Here is a 26984-nt window from a genome sequence, read left to right on the forward strand (position 1 = left end):
TTGTGATTTCCTTCTGGCTCTGGGTGGTCTAATCCCCTGAGCCTGGTCCAGTCACTGGAAGCTTTGTGGTGTGAGTGGAAGTCATCTGGCTCCTCAGCTCGGCTGTCCTGCAGTCTGCCCGTATGAGGGGCCATGTTGACACACACAGACCTCAGCCACATGGATAAAGTCCAATATGGACTAGGGCGGGCTGCCAACCAGTCAATGAGCAGTCCTGGTGGTGCCCTGAGTGCTGGAAGCCTGAGCTGTGGAGACATAAGTGTCAGAACGTGAGTTGGGACTGGGAGGGGGCAGTGTGGACCTTTCTGATTACCAGGAGTCATAGGATTGGAGAAAATGAAGGTACCAGTAAAGGGGAGAATTGGGCATGGATTGAGCTGGACCTGTGGAAAGGAACAAGGTCACCGAGTGACCAAGAATAGAAAGAGAATTAGGAGAAACAGAAATAAAAGGGTGCTGAGTGTCAAGGGAGGTTCCCAGTGACTTCTCTTCTGAATATCGAAATGGGATGTGGAAAGGTTGATGACCCTGTTCTGCAAGGCAAGGATAGAAAAGGAACAAGGAGAAGTGGGACGAAGGATAATTAAACACATTGCAAGGCAAGCTCGGTGCCCGTAGCTCAGTGAGTAGGGCGCTGGCCACGTACACCAAGGCTGGCGGGTTCAAGCCCAGCCTGGGCCTGCTAAACAACAATGACAACTGCAACAACACCAACAACAAAAATAGCTGTGCATTGTGGCAGGTGCCTGTAGTCCCAGCTACTGGGGAGGCTGAGGCAACAGAGTCACTTAAGCCCAAGAGTTTGAGGTTGCTGTGAGCTGTGACATCACAGCACTCTACCGAGGGTGACATAGTAAAACTCTGTATCAACAAACAAACAAAAAAATTGCAAAGCAATAGCATGCGGAGACAGTAACCCTACTGTGGCTGTCCATACTGTCCAGTGAAGGGACTTACTAACTTCCTAACAGGTCCTCCCCTCTGGCCTGTTTCCACTAGTCCACCATCTACATACAAAGTGAGTTCATCTTCTTCTAGTTGATGAATGTTCTTCGTGATTGCCCATTGCCTGCAGGATCAACCCCAGAGTCCCTAACACTCCTTCACAAGCTGCTGCTAGTCTCTTTACAGCCTTCGTGTTTGCTCTTCTCCCCTTCCTTCCAGCCACACACCATGCATTTGGACCTGCTCTCTTTCTTCCTCGAAGGCTCTTCCCTTCTGCACACAACTAGCTCCTACTTGCCTTTCAATATCCAGCTCACAAGCTTCTCAGCTATGCAAGGGCTTTTATGTAATTCACCCACTTGAAAAAGAAGTCTTGTGCTCTGTATCATTTCAGATCACGTCACCCAAACTGCTGCCTCTTGGTGGAGACCTCATGGATCACATAAACAATGTGACCGAATTCATTTTTCTGGGCCTTTCTCCCCACCCGGGGGTGCAGAGAGTTTGTGTTGTGATATTTCTGCTCTTGTACATGGCAATTGTGCTGGGGAATCTTCTCATCGTGCTCACGGTCATGACCAGCAGAAGTCTTGGTTCCCCCATGTACTTCTTCCTCAGCTACTTGTCCTTTGTGGAAATCTGCTACTCCTCCACGACGGCCCCCAAACTCATCTCGGATCTGCTGGCTGAAAGAAAAACCATATCTCTGTGGGGCTGCATGACGCAGCTCTTTTTCATCCATTTCTTCGGTGGCACTGAGATTTTCCTGCTCACCGTAATGGCCTATGACCGCTATGTGGCCATCTGCAAGCCCCTCAACTATACCACCATCATGAACAGGCAGGTGTGTGCTGTTCTCGTGGGACTAGCGTGGGTGGGAGGCTTCGTGCACTCCTTTGCCCAAGTCCTTGTCATCCTCCACTTGCCATTCTGTGGCCCCAATGTGATTGACCACTACTTCTGTGACCTGCTTCCGCTTCTCAAACTTGTCTGTTCTGACACCTTCCTCTTTGGCCTGCTGATTGTTGCCAATGGTGGGACTCTGTCTGTGATCAGCTGTGTGGTCCTCTTAGGATCCTATGTGGTCATCTTGTTCCATCTCAGGATCCGGAGCTCGGAGGGGCGGCGTAAAGCCCTCTCCACCTGTGGGTCCCATGTCACTGTGGTTATTTTGTTCTTTGGGCCCTGCATCTTCATCTACCTGAGGCCTTCTGCCACTCTGGCTGTGGACAAGATGGTGGCCGTGTTCTACACAGTGGTAACCCTGCTCCTCAACCCTTTCATCTACTCCCTGAGGAATGCTGAAGTGAAGAAGGCCATGAAGAGGCTGTGGATCAGGACAATGAAACTAGATGAGAAATAGAGGTCAAGTCTTGGCTTTGATTCTTGGGTTTGGAATGATGCTGAGTCCAAACTGAAGGAACAGAATGGGTTGAAGAAACTTCACGGGACTTGTTAGTACTGGTGTTATTCTACCTGGTGTTCAACTTCAAAAATTTCATAGTAATCATCTGTAAAGTATTTTCTCTTTTGGACTTACTATTTTTTGACACCATAAATAATATTGTGGTAAATATTCTTGAATAAAAATCCTTAATTATAATTCTGATTTTCTTTTGGAATTACTTCCTATAGTGAATTTGCTGTGTTAGAGTATAAAAACCTTTGATGTTCAGGGTTAAACTGAAATCACCTACTTTGTAAAATTATTCTTAACGTAATTTAACGCTGTCATGAAAAAATTTTTGATAAGAAATAAGATTTCACATTGTCTCCAAGTATCTCCCCACAAGATACTAATTAATTGCAAAAGGGATAAAAATGCAACTTCACAGCTCCCCTTTAAACAATCGCCCAAAGTTAACATCCCCAGGATGAGACAAATTGATGCTGTGTGCTTTGTGTTATGGTGAACTAAAGAGACACAAGCTTTGCTGTGGTGTCAAAATACATAACCTGAGTCTAATCATGAAAAAACATAAGGGAAACCCAAATTCAAAAACATTCTGTAGGCTGGGCAGGATGGCTCACATGCCTGTAATCCTAGTACTCTGGAAGGCTGAGGCAGGTGGATTGCTTAAGCTCAGGAGTTTGAGACCAGCCTGAGCAAGAGCAAAACTCCACCTCTATCAAAAATAGAAAACATTATCCACTAGTATGGTGGGTCCTGTAGTCTTAGCTACACAGGAGGCTGAGGTAGGAGGATAGCTTGAGCCCAGGAGTTTGAGGTTGCTTCGAGGTACGATGACACCGTGGCATTCTATCCAGGGTGACAGACTGAGCCTCTGTCTCAAAAACCAAACCAAACCAAAATAAAACCAAAAAAACCATTCAGCAAAATTATTGTCCTTCACTCTTCAAAAGTATGAAGACAAGGAAAGATTAAAGAACTGTTTCAGATTACAGAGAGATGACAAGTAAGATGTGATCTTCGATTAGATCCTATGCTAGATAAAGGGCATTAGTGGGCAAAACTCTATAAATGAGATAACCAAATTATATGGGCATTATTTTCTTGAGTTTGATGATTGTGTTGTTTCTATCTCAGAGAAAGTCCTTAGATTTAGGAATTACTCTCCAAGATATCTAAAGTCAGAAAAATGATCATTTTTATCACACGCGTCTAAGGTGAACCACAAACTGTTTTGGTGTCACATACACTACACAGTGAAATGACGAGCACAGGCAGGCGAATGGACAGAACTTCCATATGGTTAGATTTTTCTTTGTGCTAAGAGTCCCTAAAATCTACTCTCTGAGCCAATTTCCAATCTGTTACACAATGTTATTAATTGTAGTTCTCATGCTGTACATCAGGTCTCTAGACTTAATCATCCTACGTAACTACAAGTTGGTATCTTTGGATCCACTTCTCCCTATTTCCATTGTGACAGCAAAAATTCTATCCATTTGTTTATGTATCTATTTATTTATTGAGAGAATGAAGGACAAAGAGAATGTGGCAAAAATCATGTGGGGAATCTGGATTAAGGGAAAACAGAAATTCTTTATACTATTATTGCAGCTTTCTTGTAAGTCGCATTATTTTACAATAAAAAGTAAAAAAGTTTTTCAAATTAGGTAGACATCTTATTGTTGTTTAGTTTACATTTTCTTGATATTTTGTGAGGATGGATGTTTTCATGTTTCATTGGCTTTGAGTCTTACTTGCAAAGTTTTCAGTGTTTAGAAGCTTTCTTTACATTTGTATATAGTAAAACTTATCAGTTTTTTAAAATTTTTATTCATTTATTTTTTATTTTTTTTGAGACAAAGTCTCACTATGTTGCCTCAGTAGAGTGATATGGCTTCATAGCTCACAGCAGCCTCTAACTCTTGGGCTTAAGCGATTCTCTTGCCTCAGCCTCCCAAGTAGCTGGGACTACAGGCACCCACCACAATGCCTGGCTATTTTTTTGTTGCGGTTGTTTAGCTGGCCAGGGCCGGTTCAAACCCACCACCGCTGGTGTATGTGGCTGGCACTGTAACCACTGTACTACAGGCGCTGAGCCTGGTTTTTATTTTTATTTATTTTATTTTTTTTGAGACAGAGCCTCAAGCTGTCACCCTGGGTAGAGTGCTGTGGCATCACAGCTCACAGCAACCTCCAACTCCAGGGCTCAAGCGATTCTCCTGCCTCCACCTCCCAAGTAGCTGGGACTACAGGCGCCCGCCACAACACCCGGCTGTTTTTTTTGGTTGCAGCTGTCATTGTTGTTTGGCAGGCCCAGGCTGGATCTGAACCTGCCAGCTCAGGTGTATGTGGCTGGCGCCTTAGTGGCTTGAGCCACAGGTGCTGAGCTGAGCCTGGTTTTTAAAATTTAATCTTTTTCCTTTTTACTTGACAGGTAATAATTGTACATCTTTGTGGAATACAGTGATATTTTGATATGTATATTTAATGGCTAATGATCAACTCAGGGTAATTAGTTTTCTTCTATTAATTTATTCATTGTTTTTGTGTTTATTTTATTTTTAGAGACAGAGTCTCACTTTATTGGCCTCAGTAGAGTGCTGTGGTGTCACAGCTCACAGCAATCTCTAGCTCTTGGGCTTAGGTGATTCTCTTGCTTCAGCCTCCTGAGTTGTTGGGACTACAGGTGCCTGCCACAACGCCCAGCTGTTTTTTTTTGTTGTTGTTGTTGCAGTTTGGCCAGGGTTGGGTTTGAACCCACCACCCTTGGTATAGGGGGCCGGTGCCCTACTCACTGAGCCACAGGTGGCACCCTGTTTTTGTGTTTAGATTATCTTATGCCACGAAATACATATTTTCTTTGAAAAACTATGTAAATTAAAAAAAAATAGCCAGGCTTCATTGTGGTGGGTGCCTGTAGTCCCAGACAATTGGGAGACTGAGACAAGAGAATCACTTAAGCCCAAGAGTTTGAGGGTGCTGTGAGCTGTGATGCCACAGCATTTGACCTAGGGCGACATAGTGAAATTCTGTCTCAAAAAAAGAAAAAAAGTACAGTCTTTTATTCGTAATGAGTTAATTTTTGTGAGTGATGAGAGATGTGGATCCTGTTTCAGTCTTCACATGTGGCTATCGGTGGGGTGTCTGGTGGACTCTGACCTGGAACAGTGGTCAGTCAACAAAGGAGTGGGTGCTGGGGAAATCATGAAACTTACACCAAACTTAGTGCATAAAACTGGAAGCCTGTAAGGGCACACACTGTTTCATGTGCCTGGTGGCAGCCTGAGAACAATGCAGCAACCTGTCCTGCTTCTCAGGAATCTTTTTATTGGGTACATAACAGAGCATACATGCAAGAACGCACAGCAGTTAGTAGTTGGCAGTCAGTGATAAGAATGAAAGGGCGGGGGAGATTACAGCCCTCTGGAAGGCTGGGTAAAGAGTGAACAGGGGAATAGGTTAATGGAGCATCTGAAGAGGCCAGATAATGGTGCAAGCAGTAGAGAGGAGAGAGGGCAAGTCTCATCTCCTCAGACAGACATCTCAGCTTCTCCAGCCTAAGCTACTAGTCGATGGTCTCAGCTGCCTGCACTGCTAATTTCCCCATGCAGGGAGAGTCACGCAGACATTCCCCTGACTGGGCACTTTACCCTGGATTGGAAGGCCTGTGAGGAATTCAGCCTGCCTGCCTCCCACATCTATCCAGTTCTCCAGCACCGTTTATGAACAGAGATTCTTTCCCCCAGTGCTTTCATCAAAAAACAGATAAATCAATGGAGTGATAAGACAACATAAGGAATGGGAGACAATATTTGTAAACTATGTATCTGTCAAGGGGCTAACCTCTAAAATATGTAAAAAACCCATACAACTCAATAGCAAAATAACTAATAGCCCTATTTAAAAATAGGGTAAGAATTTAAATAGACATTTCTCCAGGGAAGACATAGTAAGTGGGCAACCATTCTATGAAAAAGTGCTCAGCATCACTAAACATCGGGGGAGTGTGTGTTTCTTGTAATTTGATAGATAAGGCCAATTGCTCTTCATAGTGCTTGTACACTTTTACCAGTAATTTTTTCTCTCCTGCAAAATGTATTGTTAAATTTTGGGATTTTGCTAATCTGACAGATGAAAAATGGAGCTCAACATCCTTTTAATGTACATATCTCTTTAACAATGCTAAATATCTTTTGATATATTTTGCAGCTATTTACATTTTATGTAAACTGTTCCTACACCTATCCATATTTAGGTTGTCATTCTTTTTATTCTATTTATATATGAAAATTAGTCCTTTCCAATATGAGGGGTTGGGGTGCTCTCACGGAATGGGCAGGGGGGGTTTGACACACCTTTTTTGTGTGGGACATAACCACAAGAGGGACTCTACCTAACAAAATCAAATGTTTTGACCTGGTCGTTTGTACCCCCCTATTAACCTGACAGTTCAGTTTTTGACTGGTTTCTTTGCTTCCTGAAGGGACATTAGCTGCTGGTCACATATGCCAAGTGGGCAGGTCCTGGAATATCTAATCATTTGATCCAACTGGGCAGTTTATTAGTGTTACAGATTTGAACTGTATTTTTATCTTTTAATTTTTTCTTTCTAAATTTTATGTTTTCAATTTTACAACTTCATTCAAATGAACCATATTTTTTAAAGCTTTCTGAGTCCTAGTTCCCTAATCTGTCAGATGGATATACTAGTTACTCTAGTTAATCTGTCAGATGGATATACTAGTTACTCTAGTAGAGTGTTACTTTGACTATGTATATTAGAAAAGTTGTGAGAGGATAATGTGTAGCTTAGGAAACCATGTCTAGCAGTTAGGGAACTCTGGTCTTTCTAACTCCCCTCCCACTGCATGTGAAACCATGTGCTAGGAATTTGTGGCAAAATGCTTAGAACTTTAATGTCAGGGTCCCCACTTATCAGGGCCTGGGACTGGTTGGTCTCCAGCCCTGGCTTAACTAGGTTCTGGATGCAGACCGCTATGCTGTTATCTTGCTCAGGAACAATTGCTCTTAGGTGCCTGAGGGCTATTTCCTTTAGCAGAAGGGAGAGAGAGAGAGGGATAGTCTTTGAGAGACTAAAGGTCTTCTTAGAAAGTCAGACCTTAGTCTTTAGCAGAGCTTAGTGATCTTCAGCAGAGACGCTGTGCTGGTGTTCTGCAGGCAGCAGAAGCGACAGAGTCAGAGTAAGCGAGTCCATGATAGAATGAGATCCCTCCCAACTGCCTTCTCCTCTAGCCTAATATAAGGCTGAGCTCGTGCCTTTCAACACCACAGGTGTAGAGACTGCCGATTCACCAATGCTCTCATCTCGCGAGCTCTCAGGCTTGTTAGGAGAGCTAAATCCCTCCCCATGCCCTTTTCACCAAGGTGTTCCATTATTGAGCTATACAGGTGTTTCTTATAACTCTCACTCCTCCTAGCCATTGGCTATATGGGCTGCAATACTTTTAGAATGAACAGCTGGAAGTTGCTGATGCTAGGAGTTAAGAGAGAGCTGGTTTAGCTAATTTAAAATAATTGTTCCTCTTTGGCTGTTTTCTCATCGTTAAAGTGAGTGAGCTGGACAAGATGAACTTGAAGGCCATCCCGTGTGTTAGCATTCTGAAATTTGGTGACATATCTGAAGTGTGTGTGCAGAGTGGTCCAGGTCCACATGGTTCAGGTCTTCTTGGAACTCCCATCACTGGTCCAATGAGGTGTGAAGGCAAGAAGAGGCCTCCAGGAGCCTCCTTGGGATGTCTGGTGGGGAGGGGGATGTGATGTTGGATTCTCCCGTGCCGCTTACTTGAGAATGGAGAGGGAAACCCACGGGGGTCAAAGCAATGGGGTAAATCTCAGGGGGGCAGGTAGAAGGCCCAGCTTTATAATTGTATTAATTAGAGGTAGGTTCCTCAACCTTTCAATGAAACAATTGGGAAATTGACTTTTGCTCTTCTCAGAAACTCCCCAGACAGAGAATGCAAGAAAAGTTCAGGGAATTCAAGTCCCTGATTTTAATTTTCCATTTCCCTACACACTACATGCTTCAAGCTCCTCAGTCCAGCAATTACTTCCCTCAATTTCTCATTCTACTGGGTGTTAGCGTAGACTGACCCTGTTCTATGTCCCTGTGACTTGCATAGTGAGAAAGCAATGATGGGCTGGCGTTGGCATCACAGCCCCTGGTGAGTCAGGAGGAGACGGCCAGCATTTAGGAGGGCCTCTTGGGGTAGAAAGCTTCCGAATCAGTTACATTCACTGAGCCCTGGCCATAGATGTGCATACTCCTAGTTGGGTCTCACACACGTGGGCGCCTTTCACTGGTGATACTTTTGCGTCCACAGTTGGGAGCCTTTCTTTTCATCCACTCTTTCAGCAGGTGGGGCAGTTCTTAGACATCATCCTCTTAAAGCCTCACCTGTCTAGTTAAAGAACAGGGTGAGAAACACTATAGGTTGGCTTATGACAGATGTTACAGTCAGTCTCGCTGGAGCCATGGGCAACATGCAAAAAATTAAAAAAATTCCAATTTCTGGCATAAATGGGTTAACACCTTTATACCAATGTTTATTTCTCCCCATTAGTCTGTGATTCTTTGGGAATATGGCCCGAATCTTACACATCTTTGTATTTTGCCTCTAACTAGCTTATTGTAAAACAATAAATCCAACATAAGGTCTATCTTAATATAATGTGTCCTTGAAAAGAATGTGCGGTCTTCAGTTTTAGGGTGTACATTTTGCAAATGTCATTTAGGTTATAGTGGTTTATATGTTATTCTGGTCTGTGTTTCTACAGATGTTTTGATCTAATCACACTACCATTTCCTAGGGCAGTGAAATTAGTTTCCCCAACTACACTGTGGAATTGTTTATTGATTTCTTTCAATCTAAGAAAAAGCTGCAGATGAGCAAGTGGCATCCTTCATTACGAAATTAAGCCACTTTTCAGAGTTATATACCTACTAGTGGGAGAGTCAGCCTTTACACAAGGAAGCTTGACTCCTTCATCCATGCTGTAACGAACCCTGTTATGCTACCTCGTGTCTGTCTTACCTAACTCACAGGGCAAAAACAGTTTCTTTTAAAAATTTATTTCAGATCAATATGAGGGTACAAATGATTAGGCTGTGTTATTTGTGATTGTTAGGTCAAGTTCAAGTTATAATTGAGCTCTTTACTCGGGGGGTGTGCTGTGTCCCCTTACACTGTGCCCATTAGGTGAGAGTTTACCAGTCTTTCTCTTTCCCCTCTTCCCTTTCCCTCCTCCCCCCTTTCCCTCACTCAAATTTAATTGTGTTTTTCTCTTGTGTGGGTGTGTAGTTGCTTATCTATGGATTTCATATTAGTATTGAGTACATTGGATACCTGCTTTTCCATTCTGCTGATACTTCAATTCCACCCAGGTTAATACAAAAGATGTAAAGTCTCCATCTTTTTTGTGGCTGAATAGCATTCTGTGGTATACAGATATCACAGTTTATTAATCCACTCATATATTGATGACCACTTGAGTTGATTCCATATCTTGGCGATTGAGAATTGAGCTGCAATGAACATTCTAGTGCAAATGTTCTTATGGTAAAATGATTTTTTGTGAAAACATTTTTCAAAGTTCTGTGTTAACATAAGGTGGTGGTCAAGGGGCTAGTTTAGTTCGAACTTGTCCCTGCTTCTTAGGAAAAAAGAAAAATAGGTCCCTTCATATTTAACACCAGCTTATTTCCCCACATAGATGGTATAAAACCACATGCTGAATGAAAGAGTTTGAGATGACTCAGTACAGAAGTCTAAAACAAGGAATAAAAAAAAGTGTCTTTCTTAGCCTCTAAAGTTAGTCTGAATCACAAAGTTCACGCAACAAGGAGGTAAGGTGTCTCCATGGCCCACTCCCCTAATTGGGGTGCAGTGCCCCTGGGGTCTCATTATCAAGCCTCAAGGTGTTTTGCTAAAAACAGAAGTGCTATGACTTCCAAAGCAGAGGCGCCCAGGTCTGCTGATGGTCTTGGCTGAGGTGACACCTTGCACACAGCTTCCCTGAAGTCTCTGTGCTTAAAAGTTCACAGCAACCTTCCCGGTCTCTGGCTAGACTTCTCGGCAGTTCACCTGAGGAGGGTGGAGCTCACCGAGGTTAGTTCTCCTGTAGGCTGGACTTTTGGGACAATTTGTTTAAAATAAACCTGGACCAACAAAGGGCCCTTGTAGAAAACAGATGTCGTCACTTGCTTTGCTGTCTCTCTGTTCTGTTTCCAGAGCCAGGATGGAGGTCCTACCACAGTACCAGGCTATTTCTCAGGCTCTCGCCCTCAGGTGCATCAAATGGGAATTTTACATCTGATTTTTTTTTTCAGAATCCTATGACATGCTGAAATTCTTCTCCTTAACCATTTTCTTGCTTACTCTTCAGCTGCTGAAGACATGGCCTCTTGGGGAGATCAGATACTCCCACTTCTTTGACCAGAAATGCTGCCTAGTGACTAAGAGGATAGCTTCTGTTAATGAAAAGAATGCAAGCTTGGGAAAATAATTTAAAGAGGTTTATTCTGAGCTGAATATGTGTGATCCTGGCTAGGAGTATAGTCTCCAGAGGGCCTGAGAAAATGTACCTGAGGCAACCAGTTATGGTTTGGTTTTACATATTCATGGAGACAGGAATCACAGGTAAAATCATGAATCAGTACATGGAAGGTATACATTTGTTTAGCCCCCAAAGTTGGGATATCTTAAAGTTGGAGTGGGGGGAGTTATAGGTGGGTTCAAGGATTCTTTGATTTGTAATTGGTTAAAGAAATAAAGCTTTATCTAAAGGGTTTGAAAGTCTATTAGAGACAGTGGAACATACTGACTCAATAAACTGCCTCGAGTGATCTGTTTAGTAAATTGATGGCCTGCAGGTATGATTTAGGCCTTAGTTCTTGCTAGTAATTTGGTATTGTATTGTCACACAAAGTCTCTTCTGTCAGCCTTAGATCTGTTGTAACATTAATGCTGTCAATGTTTTTTTTTCTTTTTGTGAGACAGAGCCTCAAGCTGTCGCCCTGGGTAGAGTGCCATGGCATCACAGCTCACAGCAACTTCCAACTTGGGCTTAAGTGATTCTCTTGCCCCAGCCTCCCGAGTAGCTGGGAATACAGGTGCCTACCACACCACCCGGCTATATTTTAGTTGTAGTTATCATTACTGTTTGGCAGGCCCCGAGCTGGATTCGAACCTGCCAGCTCTGGTGTATGTATGTGACTGGTGCCTTGGCTGCTTGAGCTACAGGTGCCAAGCTTGTCAATTGTATCTAAACTCCAACCTCCTTCCCCTTCATGGCCAAGAACTCAGTTTTAAGGATTTTCTGGGATCCCCTTGTCTGAGAGGGGGTCTGTTCAGTTTGCAGGGGGCCCTAGGATTTTACTTTTAGTTTACCCTTTAAAACCCTGCACACTGGATGGCATTTTCAACTCTAATCCTCACTGTTGCATGTACTTGGCCTCATCCGTTCATGCTGATCCTCATTTTCCTCTTTTGAAAAATAGAAACAATCACAGTAGCTTTCTCAAAGCAATATTAAGTGGACTGAGTGAAATGAGGTGTTTAAAAGCTTCTGCACAAGACTGGTAAACAGCGAGTGCTTAATAAATGCCAGCAAATGTTATATTGCTATGGTTACTGTTCCCTCCACTTGTGGAGATGCTAAAGTTCAGAGAGTACTTTCACATATTAGATGAATGCCTGGACCATGGTGGGGGCTGCTAGCAGGGAAGGCTGTACACTTAGAGTGGAGATGTCAGACTTTACAGAACAAAGGATGGGCTGCCCTGGGATGTGATCCCTGATGCCATGTTAACTTTTTGGAAATAAGAGCCATCCCGAGTGTATTTTCACTGAAGTAGTGTTGAAACACTTTCCACCAAGTTCTTACCCACCTGGCAAGGTGCTCTTTCATGTAAATAAATATTTTAATGTTTTATTTTTATTTATTTTAATTATTTATTAAATCATAACTGTGTACATCAGTGCATTTATGGAGTACAAGGTGCTGATTTGCTATACAATGTGGAATGCTTACATCTGACTGATTAACATAACCATCTCCTTGCTTACTTGTTCCAAAAACACTCATACTCTATTCTTAATAGTATAGAAACGTATCACTGCATTATGCACACTAGGTTGGATCCCCCCAAACCCTCCCTCCTCCCGACATACCCCCACCCCTCCCCTTCCTCTCCTCTTCCCTCCTTCTTTTTGGACATAGTTATGTTTTACCATTCCTGTGAATGTGTAGGTGACTACTTACCTATTTTATAGTGGTATTGAATACATTGGATACTTTCCCCCCGTTCTTGAGATACTTTACTAAGAAGAATATGTTCCAGCTCCATCCAGGTAAACATAAAAGATGTGAATCTCCATCTTTTTTTATAGCTGCTAAGTATTTCATGGTATACATATACCACAATTTGTTAATCTTAATGTTTTAAATTTTTTAATTTCAGGTTATTGTGAAGGTACAAACAACCAAGTCACCATTTCTGAATTTGTTAGGTAGAGTTCCTCTTGTAGTTATATCCCATACCCCAAAGGTGTGCTATACACCTCTCCCCTGTGCCCTTTAAGTGGGAGCACACTCATGTAAATATAGCTTTTGAATACCTGAAGCTTAAAAGACTCTCAGGAGATTTTTTACACTTTAATATATTAAGGTAGAAATTTTTCTAAATTGCATGACAAATTTCCTTTCTTCTTCAAGACAGAGAATGTCTCTGAAAACTGGTGAGAGATCAAATTCATCGGAATGTGACATCCCATTTCCCACCCGTTTCTAGGCCAATCAGTAAAGATGTAAAGGTACTTACTTGTTTTGGCAACCCAAAATAAGTGACTGAGGCAAAGACCTCAATCAATGGAGGTTTATTAAGCCAAAGTTTGAGGATACACCTGGCTAAGGCTTTCAGTACAAAGTTGAAAGCAGATGAACAGCATCCCTTCTTGGGTTTAGGGCCCCCTGGTGGGAATGGCTGGGCGGTTTTCTCAGTGACAAAAGAAACCAATGCCCTCAGCAGAGCAGGCTTCTGGGGACCATGGTGGTTCCCACCATGTAGCTGACACCAGTTGCCTCCACTTTTCTCCATCCCTAGCCATCCCCTGGCATCTCAACACACCAGTCTCACTGGCAATCTTTCCTGTGTGGTTAGTCTCTACATTTTTGCTCCACTGTGTTGCTGTAGATTCTCTAATGGATCCTTGAGCCCTCTCAGGGATATTTTGGTTTGCGGATTGCTGGCTATGTTATTTTTTCGTGGGGGGATAAGTCTAATATCTTTTCTATTCCACTATCTCAGTGATGTCTCAAGAAACTTTCTTATGTCATATAATTTGTGTCTTTGCAGAGTCAGCCCTGTGTCGGGGCTTGGGGTGGAGAGAATCCATGGGTGCCAGGCACAACGTGACTGAGTTCGTTTTATCCGGCCTTTTCCAGAGCAGGGAGCTGCAGCACGCCTGCTTCGTGCTGTTCTCCCTCTTTCACGTGCTCACTGTCCTGGGGAACCTCCTGGTCATTGTCACCATCAATGTGAGCCAGACCCTGAATGCTCCCATGTACTTCTTTCTCAGCCACTTGTCTTTTGCTGACATGTGTTATCCCTCTGCTACAACGCCCAAGATGATCGCCGACACGTTTGTGGAGCACAAGACTATCTCCTTCAATGGCTGCATGACCCAGCTCTTTTCTGCCCACTTCTTTGGTGGCACTGAGATCTTCCTCCTCACAGCCATGGCCTATGACCGCTATGTGGCCATCTGTAGGCCCCTGCACTACACAACCATCATGGATCGGCAAAAGTGTGGCCTGCTGGCAGGGGCCTCCTGGATCGCTGGCTTCGTGCATTCCATCCTGCAGACCCTCCTCATGGTCCAGCTGCCCTTTTGTGGGCCCAATGAGATAGACAACTTCTTCTGTGATGTTCATCCCCTCCTGAAGTTGGCCTGTGCAGACACCTATGTGGTGGGGCTCATCGTGGTGGCCAACAGTGGCATGATCTCATTAGTCTCCTTCCTAGTCCTCATCCTCTCCTACATGGTCATCTTACTGAACTTGAGAAGCCGGTCAGCGGAGGGCAGGCGCAAGGCTCTCTCCACGTGCGGCTCCCACATCATCACTGTCCTTTTGGTCCTCGTGCCCCCTATGTTCATGTACATTCGTCCATCTACCACCCTGGCCGCTGACAAGCTTGTCATCCTCTTCAACATTGTAATGCCGCCTTTGCTGAACCCTCTGATCTACACGCTAAGGAACAATGAGGTGAAAAATGCCATGAGAAAACTGTTTAGGGTGAAGAGGGGATTAGGAGAGAAGTGACTCCACAGGCAGTTGGGGACCTTCCTGTCTTGTTCCATCTCACACAGGTTTTGTATTCCCAGTTCCATGCTTGTAATGACAATCTATTTCTAGCTGTTTTTGTTATGATAACCCCAGGTGTTCTTTCAATCCTTCGGTCACTGAATATTTATTGAGTGTTTATCAAGAGTGAGGCAGTCTTTACCCCCAAGGAGATTATACTCCAGGAGACTCTTAGTGTGGTATTTAAGAACTCATTTAATAAATCCGTGAGAGTCTATGAATGAGGGAGTCTCCTGCAAGTCCAGGAATCTCATCTAGACATAAATAACAGCATAATTCCTTTGTGTTGGCTAACACAGCGTTCAGTGAGATTCACTTTCTTCTCTCTTAGGATATTCAAACCACTTTACTCTTATCCCTTCCCATGCTCAGCAGGCAGGTGAATAAATGAATAAATGTGGAGGGATTCACACAAAGTCACACAATAAACCCAGAGCAGGGTGGGGACTAGAACTTGGGACCCGACATCTGCTTTCAGGGCTTTTCCCATCTCAGGATGCCTTGATAAAGAATGAGCAAATGGACACCCAGCAGGGATGACCAGGAACTTCTGAAGGACCGTGGATGGATGATGAATTAGAACAATGGAGGGAAGAGCCAAGGAAAACAGTGCCAGCACTTCTGATGGTTATTATCTCTCTCTAGCACAGCGGGGACTGCTACCCCTGTGGAAGCCTTTGCTTTGATCTATTTTGTTGCTGGCAGGGGCCAAGTTTGCATAGGGTGCAATTAGAAGAGCAGGATTAGATGTCTCACTTCATGGGTCATTTAACTGCTTGGGGTCTCAATTTCCATGTTTACAAAAGGAGACATGAACACTATAGCTTCACAAGGTTGAGTGAGGATCTGTAGGACTTTAATAAGTCCTCTAAGTCTGTTGCTTAATAGTGTTTCTTGGTAATGTCTTCTTTTCCCTTTTCTCTTTCTAGTCACCCTCCATCCCTGTCCTTTCCTCCAAAGCCCTTGTGACTACCAGATTCACTTATTTATGCCACAAATATTTGTTGAACACTCAGCGTGCAGTAGGTACTAATCTTGGGCCTAAAGGTACAGCAAAAAAAGAAAATAGACAAAACTCCTTACACTCATGGAACTTACCTATATTTTAGTGTATGACAAAAGCTGACTCATTAACTTCCTCCAATATGCAGACACTGTTCTAAGTGTTTTGATTGTATGAACTCCTTTAGTGCCTTCAACGACTTCATGAAGCAAGCATACTCACCAGGAGGACTGTGATGCAGGTTGCGTGAGGGTGGTAGAAATACTCTGTAGTTCCATCTGGGGCCTAACAATTACAAATGCAAATGTTGATCTGGACTGTAAGAACAATAGCAATAAAATACAGTTTACATCTTTTTTTTTTTTTCAGTTTACATCTTGAACGCACAATATTCTCAGAATTTTTCATACATCACCTTCCTTTGTATTGAATACATAATATCTTTATAAAACTCTTTGTAAGAATTTAAGAATATGCATGGTTGTTCAGGTTTAAAGCTGGTACAGACAGGCTACACTAGGAACATAAGGTCACACACAAGGACTTCTGATGGCTGGTCTAGTGTTCTTTCTACTACTGCCTTCACAAAGTATTTTAAGCTAAAGTGATAGTGGTGTCATGTCTTACATGTGTGTGCCTGCATGAATGCATGTATGTTGATGTATATAAGGGCATATATGTGAATGTATAAATTCATACATTTAAATATGTGTATCTATAGTTAGTGGAGATGTTCTAGTATACTAGATAAAATTTTAAAGTTTAGGTACTCAGTTTTGTGTAATAGTGAGCTGTCACGGCATCTGGAAATTCTAATCTTTTCTTTGAAGAAATCAAAGAACTCACATCATGGAATTGTCAGAGCAAAGGTGATTAGAATGTGGTTACTCATGAATCCCATGATCTGCCTTAATTCCTATTTATAGGTGCTGAGGACAATTTTAGGGTATAGAATCATAAGTATGCTTTGAATGACAGGTGGCTCTTCTTGCTTCCTGATGGTGTGAGGGAAAAGGGAGAAATTCTGGTTGGAGGGAGTTGATCATATACTGCAGTGGATAAAAGCCTATCTGAGTTTCAGTTGTGGGTGGGGAGCCTGGGTGAGTACTGAGAGGTACTGTGTGAGGTCTGAGAACTTGGCTTTTAGAAAAGAGACTGCCATGTGAGGAGGTGGAAATGGCACTAGGCAGAAAGTAATGAAACAGAGTTCTAGTTTTAGGGCCTTCCCTTCCTCCATCCAAGTTGTCAGGGCTTCCATTCCCTGATGTAGACAAATAAGGACAAATCCCTAAGCACCTTCAGCTCAGATAGCCTATGCCTCTATTTTATTCAGGAATACAGGCTATGAACTAAAACCAGGTCTATCTTATTTGTTCTCACTTTTTTCACATATTTCCTTCGTCTCATTTTTGGGGTGATTTGTAAGAAAGATAATACTGTATATAGTTTTCACAGATTTATGGCCTTTATACAATTATCACAAGAGAAACAAAACACTGAATTACAAAGATTTGTGTTTCCCATTAAGCCTCTTCCCTGAGAGCCAACCTTGTTTTAACGTTCCTACTACAGATGTTGTGAAAGTTCCTCCAGATGGACTTTGTTGACTGCACATTTGAGGTCACTCACTCTCTTTATTTAAACTACACTCAACAGCCTTTATTTTCTCAACTGTCTTTGATCTCCCAGTGCTGAGTTTATCTGGAGGACTTCTCAATTATAAATACTAAGAAGATGTATTTTTATTGTAAATTTGTTTAGCATGCTGTGGTTGGGGAGAGACCTAAGAAGGGATGTGGCAGGTATGGCACTGAGGAAGGGACTGTGAACTCCTTCTTGGAGTTCACCAAATTTCCCCCTCTAGATATCATTGCACTGGGTGTTAGGATTTCAACATATGAATTTTGAGAAGGGGCACAAATATTCAGTCTCTACCACCCTCTTCAGCATGTGATTGCCTGATTATTAATGAAGTTGAGCACATTTCCAGGTTTCTTTTCATATGTGCTTCCTTTTTTGTAAACTGACTACCTTTTCCCATTATTCTATTAATTGTTTGAATTAAAAAATAGATTTCTAAGAGTTTTGTGTATAGTTGGACTAATGCTTTGTCAGTTATATTTCAGTTATAAGATTAACTCCAAGTCATGACACCCAGTTTCCTTTCTTACCTGATGTTTTCCTGTCAGAACACCATGGGTGTTAATATTGTTGTTTGGGTATTAATATTCTATACTTAGTAGATTTGACATGTACCCATGTAAAATGCAAGACATTGCAGTGAAGTCTATTTTTTTTTCAGAATCTTACTTTGTCACCCTCAGTTGAGTGCTGTGGCATAATAGCTCACAGCAACTTTCAGCTCTTGGGCTTATGCGATTTTCTTGCTTCAACCTCATGAGTAGCTGGGACTACAGACACCTGCTACAACGCCTGGCTATTTTTTTGTTGCAGTTTGGCCGGGGCTGGGTTTGAACCCACCACCCTTGGTATATGGGGCCAGCACCCTACTCACTGAGCTATAGGCGCTGCCCTGGTGAAGGCTATGTTATCCAGTTTGATGTAAGTATTTCAAATTGTATATAAAACCAGCACAATGTACCCCATAAGTACATAAATGTACACAGCTATGAAATAATAAAATAATAATAAAAAAAAGAATACCATGGGTGGTTACTTGGCTTGAGTTGGAAGCAGTTTGTCTTTACACCTGTAAACTTTTTTAACCCTTTAATTTATGTAAGGTTTTGGTATACAATTCTCAATTCTTTAAGGATGACAAATTTTGGTTTCCTACTGTTAAGTGAAAACATTAGACCCCAGCAACACGGTCATCATGTAAGAAAAATAAAGTGCAACACAAACAAAGATTAACTTGTGACTTATCCTTTCACTTTGTGCTGTTTTAAACATTTTTTATTTTCAATGAAGTTAACAGTTTTACATTTTCTGTTATTGTTAGTGCTTTTTGAGCTTAAGAAATATCTGTTAAGTCAGGGTCAGGACTTGATATTTTATTCCAAAAAGCTAAAGTTGTACTTTTTCATTATGTTCTGATACTACTTAAAATTGATCATTGGGAATTGTGTGAGGAAAGGATTCAGTTTTATCGCCCTCCATGGATAACCAAATGTTCCATCATCATTTCTTTTTTTCTTTTTTTTTGACAGAGTCTCACTATGTCAGTCTTGGTAGAGTGCTGTGGCATTGCAGCTCACAACAACCTCAAACTCTTGGGCTTAAACAATTCTCTTGCCTCAGCCTCCCAAGCAGCTGGGACTACAGGTCCCCGACTCAATGCCTGGCTATTTTGTTGTTGTTGTTGTCATTGTTGTTTGGCAGGCCTGGGCCGGGTTCATACCCACCAGCCCTAGTGTATGTGGCCGGTGCTCTACCCACTGAGCTACGGGTGCCGAGCCCCATCATGATTTCTTAAATGATCCTTCTTTTCTCTATTAGTCTTCAGTATCACTTCTCTCATATATCAAATATCTGTATTTAGACTCTGATTCTGAGTGCACCCTACACTGTCTTAATTACTCTAATAGTTTTATAATGTCTTGATATCTGGGAGGACAAGGTTCTCTAACTTGAATCTTAGCATCTGAATCCTATCATCTTTTAGACAATTAAAAAACCGATTTTTAAAATTTAATACAATAACCGATTGAAGATTTTGTTAGACATTGTAGTGTACATTATCTACGGATCAATTTGGAAAGAACTTGCATTTTATGAAATTGAGTCATTCATGAGTATGGGATAACTCTGATTTGGTGAGGTGTTGCCAGGCAATAAAGCCTTTTGAAAAACTGAAAAGTGTAGATTTCTTTGCAAGTGATTGTTAAGGAATTGTTCCCGGGGTAAACTGGAAGGGGAGTAGGGAAGCAAGACAGGGAAGTGAAGAAATCTAAACAAGGGTGTTGTTTTATGTAAATCCAGCAGAGGGTCACTTCAGCCCTATCCTGCTCTGGGGTATGAGTCATTCCAAGAGTAGTTTCGATGTGAGGCCAAGGAGTGAAGCTATTATACTCCCACGCCACTCGGACATTATTTAAGGGCTTTCCTGAGGCAAGTGTGGGGCATAAAGTTCAAGACACTTTTGTCTGGCCATCAACATATGGAAAATGGACTCCTGTGGCTCAGGTGTAAGTGCTGGCTGTTGGAAGGTGCCATGATTTGGATGTTCCTTCCAAAACTCACTGAAGTGTAGTTGCTTTTATAACTACAGTATTAAAAGGTGGTACCTGTAAGAGGTGATTAGGTAATTAGGTTCACTTAAGAATAGATCAATGCCATTATTACCAGAGTGGGTTATTTATTACTGGTGTGGTCTCCTGATAAAAAAGAGGAGTTTGGCCCAGTTTTCCCTCCCGGCCTGTGTGCTTCCTCACCACGTGATGCCTTCCGTCAGGGGATGGCAGATGCTGGTGCCGTGCTCTTGTACGTCCAGTCCTCCAGAACTGTGAGTCAAATCAGCTTCTGCTGTTTATAAATTATCCAATCTTTGATATGGATAAAAACAGGAGTAGAAGGGACTATCCATGGGAGGTTTGGTCAGACCCTGCCCTTCTCTGCCATACTGTCCTTTTGTTTTAACCTTCCTTTGGGGACACCAATGGACGCGCCTCCCACTGAGTCCTGGGTGGGCAAGATGACTCTCGGATTAGAAGTGGGGTCACAGGCTGCCTGAAGGTCCACAGCCAGGACAGAAAATAGCAGGGCTGTTACCCAAGTCGTGGGCAGATGTGGCTCCTCCTGGGTTGTTTGGTTGATGGTGCTGGTGTCGGGTTCAAGGCCAAATGGAGTTATAGCTGAGTCCACAGAGGAACGGTCCTGTTTTAGGTCTGCAGTCAGGACCACAGCTTGTGAGCCCGCCTTCTGGGTGTGGGCATGCTGTCTCAACTCCTCAGGCTTTGGATCTGTTAGTGCTTCACAAGCTGCTACCTGAATCCCAAAGCCTCCACAAAGGCACTTTTGTCTCTGGATGAACACCAAATTATTGTTGCTATGGGGGGATATGAATGGGGAACCTCATGTTCTGCCATTTTGCTGATGTCCTTTCTTTATTTATTTTTATTTCAGGTTTAGACAAGGATACAAATGATTAGGTTATAACTTTGTATTTGTTAGGTATGGTCCCTGTCGTAGTTGTGTCTGGCACCCAAGTGGTGTGCCATGTACCCTTACATTCCTGGAGTTCTTTAATGTTTTAAATTGAATTGATAAATTTCTAGATTGAGCTCTTCCGATTAGATTTATTCTTAGAAATCTTATGATTTTATTGCTATTGTAAACAGTATCTTTACAAGTTATGTATTCTAAGTAGTGCCTATAGGAACACAATACTTTTTAACGTGTTAGTCATATACCCATCTGTGTTATTGAACTCTTATTACTGCCAATATTTTTTCTATAAATACTTTTGGGTTTTCTAGTAAATAGTCATATCATCTATGAATATTATTGGTTTCGCATCTTCCTCTCTTTTTATAGCTTTGGGTAGGAATTCTAACAGGATGTCAAATGTAAGCGGTGACAATAGAATTCTTGTCTTCTCTTGATTTTTAAATGAAATGTTTTAAATTTTCCCCATTAGGAATGTTGTTTGATGTAGGTTTTGGGTGGATATATTCTCTGAGATTAGGAAAGTTCTTTCTCTTCTTAATTAACTAATCGTTTTTTTTTTTTTTTAAATTGAGACAGAGTCTCACTTTGTTGTCCTAGATAGAGGGCTGTGCAGTGATAGCTCATAGCAACCTCCAACTTTTGGGCTCAAGTGATTCTCTTGCCTCGGCCTCCCAAGTAGCGGGGACTACAGGCATCTGCCAATGCCCGGCTATTTATTTATTTATTTATTTATTTTTTGTTTAGCAGTTCTGGGTTGGGTTCAAACCCACCAGCCCCAGAACATGTGGCTGGCGCTGAGCTGCAGATGCCCTCCTTACTAATAGTTCTTAAGAAGGATGAGTGCTATTATTATTTCCTGGAGAAAAAAAATACCTAAACCAACGGTTTTAGGAGAATATTTGTATGAGATTGCTAGTCTTTCCATCTCGTCCCTTTGCGATCACACCTCTTATCTTTCTTCCAAAAGATCAACACTAATATGAATTTTATGATAAAACGTCTTTGCTTTTATTTATACTTGTACACATTTATCACCTAAGTGTACATTCTTAGTTTTTCTCACTTTTGAATCTTAGTTAAAGCAATCATACAGCCTGTGTAATCTTTTGTGTCTGGATTCTTTGGCTCAACATTGTGACAATTCATTCATATTGTTATTTGTGGATATTGTTCATTTATCTTCACTTTGTTATATTAGCTCATTATATCAATATGCCATAATTTTAAAGTCCATTCTATTGTTATGGGCATTTGGGTTGTTACCAGTTTCGTATTATTACAAATAATGCTTTATTAACTCAATGACGTGTCTTACAGTGCATAAGTACACCCATTTCTCTTAGATTTATACCCAGGAATAGAGTTTCTGGTTCATAGTTTATGTATATATTCAGGATTAACAAATAATCTCCAGTAGTTTTCCAATATACACTTGGAAGCCCAACACACATTTCTAGCATCGGGGTATGAGATACCACTTCTCTACACTGAGAACACACACTGGGTATTGGGAGTCTCTGGATGTAGTCAGTCAGAGGGAGAACTGTGATGGTATTTTATTGTGGTTACACATTATATTATCATATTTTTTAGATAACTAAAGGAGTGAGCCATCCCTAACTTTCTCATGTGTTATAGTGACCATCTTTTTAGAAATGCTTATTCAAGTCTCACTTGGTTGTCTATCATTATCTTATTTATTTGTCAGTCCTCCTAGAAGCAGATCTAAGATATATATGTGAGAGGTTTGTTGGGAAAAAAAATTGTGAGGGAAGATGGGAAGAGCCATTAGCAGTAAAGCAGGTCTAACTCCTATGAAGGGAAGAGGGAGGAAAGAAGGGAAGGCAGGTTCCTGATTACACATAGGTTAAGACAGTTTTACTGACGCTGACAGAGAGTCTTTGAATTAAAGGTGAAGAGTAGAGCTTGGAGGTCCGGGAAAGGAATTTCGAAGAACATGAAGAAAGTTGTACATAGTCCTTGGGGAGAGTAGGGAATAGGTATTGATTAAAGAAATATAGTTGGATTTCTGGGTAATGTTGATAAGCCTATTTAAGTTTGTGGCACAAATTTGCGGCAGACTAAATATTCCCTATTTTATTACTTTTCCTAGATAATTTTAGGAAAACAGTTTTGGAGAAGACTTAGAATAGATTCCTTCTAGGGAATGTTGGATGCATATAGCAACACAGGCAAGAATATTGGAAATGTGAATGTTTTCACATTTTATGAAAGAAGGCTTACTGCATATTATCAATATTATCAAGTATTAAACATGTCTATCCCTCTTACTCAGGAGTTCCATCGTAGATACATGTGGAATTTTATCTGCTGGATTTATTCCTAAAAGTGGGATTGCTGGGCTCAAGTGGGAAGGTAAGCTGGTGCAGTGTTTTTGGATAGAAATTTGTCAATATTTATCAGCATTAAGAATATTTATAATATCTGTGCAACAACTCTATATATTTGATTTTGTAATTATTCAACCTGTTTTTTTTTTTCTTCCTGCTTTGCTTTGGAAGCAGCTACCACCTCCGTTAGAATATAAGCTCCGTGCTGCTAGGAACGAGGTCTGTCTTGTTCATCATAATATTCCTGGCCTTTAGGAAAGTGTTATCTTTTATTAGCGAGGGCCTGAGTACTACTGAGTTATTGAAGTTGTGGAAGAGTAATTCCAATTCAGGTTGTCCTGACTCTAATTCCTCTGGTTTCTCCTTAGGGCGTCACACAGTAGAGGGGTGGGTATGGGACCGAGGTTCTTCTCTCTGGGCTTTGTAGGGTGAAGATGAGAGAGATGACATATGTGGGAGAGACTAGGACAGGGGCCGAGGACACAGGAGATGTGCAATAGGTCCTGCTAATTTTATCGTTGTTCAATGATTTCCTTAAATACTCTGACCCTACTGAATAACCTGATTTCTATTTCTTCCTGGTAATTTGTGGACTCTCTCTAGAGACTAGAAGGACACTGGGTACTTTTAGGAGGCAGAATAGAAGTTACCTCCTTGTGAGACCAAAACTGTATTCATAGGGACTAATTAAATATGGCACCAACATTGTCCTTATCTGCGAACAGGGCAGAAGCTCATTCCAATGCTGCTTCAGCCAGTGATCCTGTGAAGAGGGACTTAGTCTCCCTCTGAGAGGCAGACAGCAGATAGCTGGAATAGTCCCTATGTTCTCATTATACCTTATAGATAAAGGAGAAAGATTTCCTGAGACTGCTGATGAATCTTCTTAGCAGAGAGCAGAGCTAACAAGCCGGCCATCCCTTCTGTGAGGCTTTTCTCTCTATTAGCAGCTGTGCTGTTTGATTTATCAAAGGAGAAGGAAGTGGACGGTGGAAGGTGGTGGTTACACTGGGAAGGGCACAGAGTGACAAGCCACGCGGATTCCAGCCACACTCCAGCCACAGATCACTTCGGATCAACTGCACCTAACCGTCCTGAACCTCAAGTCCACCATTAAAATAGAGGCAATTGAAAAAGATGATTTTAAATGTCATAAGATTCTTCAGCAAACAAAAGGGAAACGGATGAAAGAATGAGTTCCTAGCTCCTTATAAATGAATGACCCCCCCCACCCCCTCTTGGGTTTTCACCGAGTACTAGTCTAAGAGATTTTCAGCTTAGGTGAGTTTCCATAATTGATAGCATCTAAGCTTTGTCTCAATTTAACAGCCTATTTGAATTTCACCTAGCAGTTTAAAAACATGAAATGATGAAATTTGAAAGTGTATGCTTAAAGTCGGGCTAGGTGACCCTTTAGGAACGCCTTTAGGGACACGATTCCATGACTGGAAATACATTCTGGAGAACTGTAGGTATCCTCATCTCTAGTCAGTGTGTGTTGTCTATAATGTATTTTAAAAATTAAGTAAAGGAAAAATTCACCCCAGATAAAAATGCAGTGGGATAATTTTACTAAAATTCACAGTATTTTCTGCAAAATAATTTTATTTCTCATGGGCAACTTGAACAGGAGACTACCTTTCTTTATGAGTTTTTAAGAAGAACTGTACTTTATATTGGATGCCCACAAATTTGTATCACAGAGATGAATCAGCTTATCATTTTATTTTTGGGCAAATACATTCATTATCTGGCTGGATGGTATACTATTCATGCTATTTATTACATTTCTCTACTCCATTGTGTTCCGTATAAGGATTGGTATTGGGGCATTTTTCATATTTATGATGAAATTATACCCACACCGCTACCTGCTTATCCTGAATGCACACATTTAGGTCCTTGTCTCTTAAAGACACATGAAGAATGTGTTGCCCATGGCGCTGACTATGGTGATGATCAGAAATGCCATTTATGGAATACTTATCTGCATTAACCTTTGACATACACAGTTTTCATGCCCTCTCCGCCACCTCTGGGTGTTGCAGTACTCTTATCTTCATTTCATAGATAAGAACACTGAGACTTTGAGAACTTGTGTGTGGCTACATAGCCAATCAAGAGGCAGAGGAAGAGTGACAGCCCAGATGTGTTTAAGTGACAGTATAGTAGTGGAGCCCACAGACCTCGTGGTAAGACTGCCTGGGTGGAAGCCCCGGTTCTGCCTCTTATTAGCTGTGTGTGTACTACCTCTGAAAAATGGGGATGAAAAGAGAATCTACCTGGTGGGGATGATGGGAAGATTAAAAGCATGAGCTGAGTGCTTGACAGGGACTAACTAATATATAATCGTTTGCTCCTGTTACTGCTGCCTGTGCTTTTGGCTATAATGTTCTACTTTGAAAAGGTCCTGGGCAGACTTGCAGAGGCTGAATTTGCCTTCTTGCAATGATGCGTGAAGAGACAAAAAGGGCTCAGTTTCCTGATCAGCTCAGGACTTTCTCACCAATATTTCCTGAATCTGGGTTTCTCTACTAATACCCTGGGTAGTTCTCTTTTTAAGTCTTATCATACTGAGCATTAAATCTTCAGCAAGCTGGAAGGTTCAGCAACTTTAAGAAGACATGATATTCCAGCACAGACAGTTATAACTTGTAGTGGGTTAAGTTAGGGCATCTGTTCTCTCTGCTTCTGTAGCTTCTCTGATGTAGTCAATGGGCAGATAATCATTTAATAGAATCTTTCATCAATTCTCACAAATTTTATTATTATTATTATCTTGTACTTTGAGTCCTCCCTGTAGACTACAGAAAGACTAGCAGCTATGGCTTGGCGCCCATGGCTCAAGTGGCTAAGGCACCAGCCACATATACCTGAGGTGGTTTTTTCAAATCCAGTCCAGGCCCACCAAACAATAATGATGGCTGCAAACAAACAAACACCGGGCATTGTGGTGGGTGCCTGTGGTCCCAGCTACTTGGGAGGCGGAGGCAGGAGACTCGCTTGAGCCCAGGAGTTGGAGGTTGCTGTGAGCTGTGATGTCACGGCACTCTGCCCAGGGGGACAGCTTGAGGCTCTGTCTCAAAAAAAAAGACTAGCAGCTACTAGCTAGAAGGATTTTGCTAAGGCCAGAGAAAGCAAAATCAATGGTCTGTAGAATCTATGAAGCAAGGGGAAAGAGAAAGTTAAATTGGTCTCCTAGGTCAAGCTTTCCACAGCACAGGTGTGGGGAGCAGTAACTGAAAGGAGAGAAGCGAGGAGGTTGGACCAGCTGCAGCCACGTAAGGTTTTCCCAGTCCTGCTTCCATTTCTTGCATGTCAATTTATGTGACCACTGGAAAAATGGACAGAAAGTGTAACAAACCTCATGGCAAAGCCAAGAAGAAAGCTTTAATTCAAAGAGTGTGGACCATACATGCAGAGATTTCAGGAGATCCTAACTTTTCATGGTTTTCTCACGTGCTACTTTATCTGGGCTGAAAATAGTCACAGATGTGCTCCAGTTAGAATTAGAAAATCAGTCTCTGTCAAATGTTCAATTTCAGCAGCAACCCCCACAAATTTAGATCATTATTATTTTTACCTAACAACTAAGATAATCAAATGTTCAGTAATGCTGAAGGACGTACTCTCATGTTTTGTGGTTAACAGAATCAATTGGCATAAGAATTTCGGAACAAAAGAGGGTTAAGATGGACAAAGGGAGGTTGGTGGGACATGGAGGGGGCACGACATTCCTCCCTGGCCGCAATATTAC

The 26984-nt window shown here is 41.9% G+C and overlaps 2 protein-coding genes across 2 annotated transcripts; both read left to right on the forward strand.

Moving 5' to 3' along the window:
• Positions 1-1354: 1354 nt before the first annotated feature.
• Positions 1355-2366, forward strand: LOC100944124 (olfactory receptor 4X2-like). Its single transcript, XM_003781311.3, has one exon. The coding sequence runs from the start codon at positions 1379-1381 to the stop codon at positions 2306-2308; it is 930 nt and encodes a 309-aa protein (XP_003781359.1). The 5' UTR covers positions 1355-1378; the 3' UTR covers positions 2309-2366.
• An 11405-nt stretch (positions 2367-13771) lies between these two features.
• On the forward strand, positions 13772-14701 carry LOC100944438 (olfactory receptor 4S1). Its single transcript, XM_003781312.1, has one exon. It carries the CDS (start codon positions 13772-13774, stop codon positions 14699-14701), a length of 930 nt encoding a protein of 309 aa, XP_003781360.1.
• Positions 14702-26984: the final 12283 nt, after the last annotated feature.

This window comes from Otolemur garnettii, unplaced genomic scaffold (genome assembly GCF_000181295.1).
Source record: "Otolemur garnettii isolate 467f Iridium unplaced genomic scaffold, OtoGar3 scaffold00001, whole genome shotgun sequence".
NCBI classification, from domain to species: domain Eukaryota; kingdom Metazoa; phylum Chordata; class Mammalia; order Primates; family Galagidae; genus Otolemur; species Otolemur garnettii.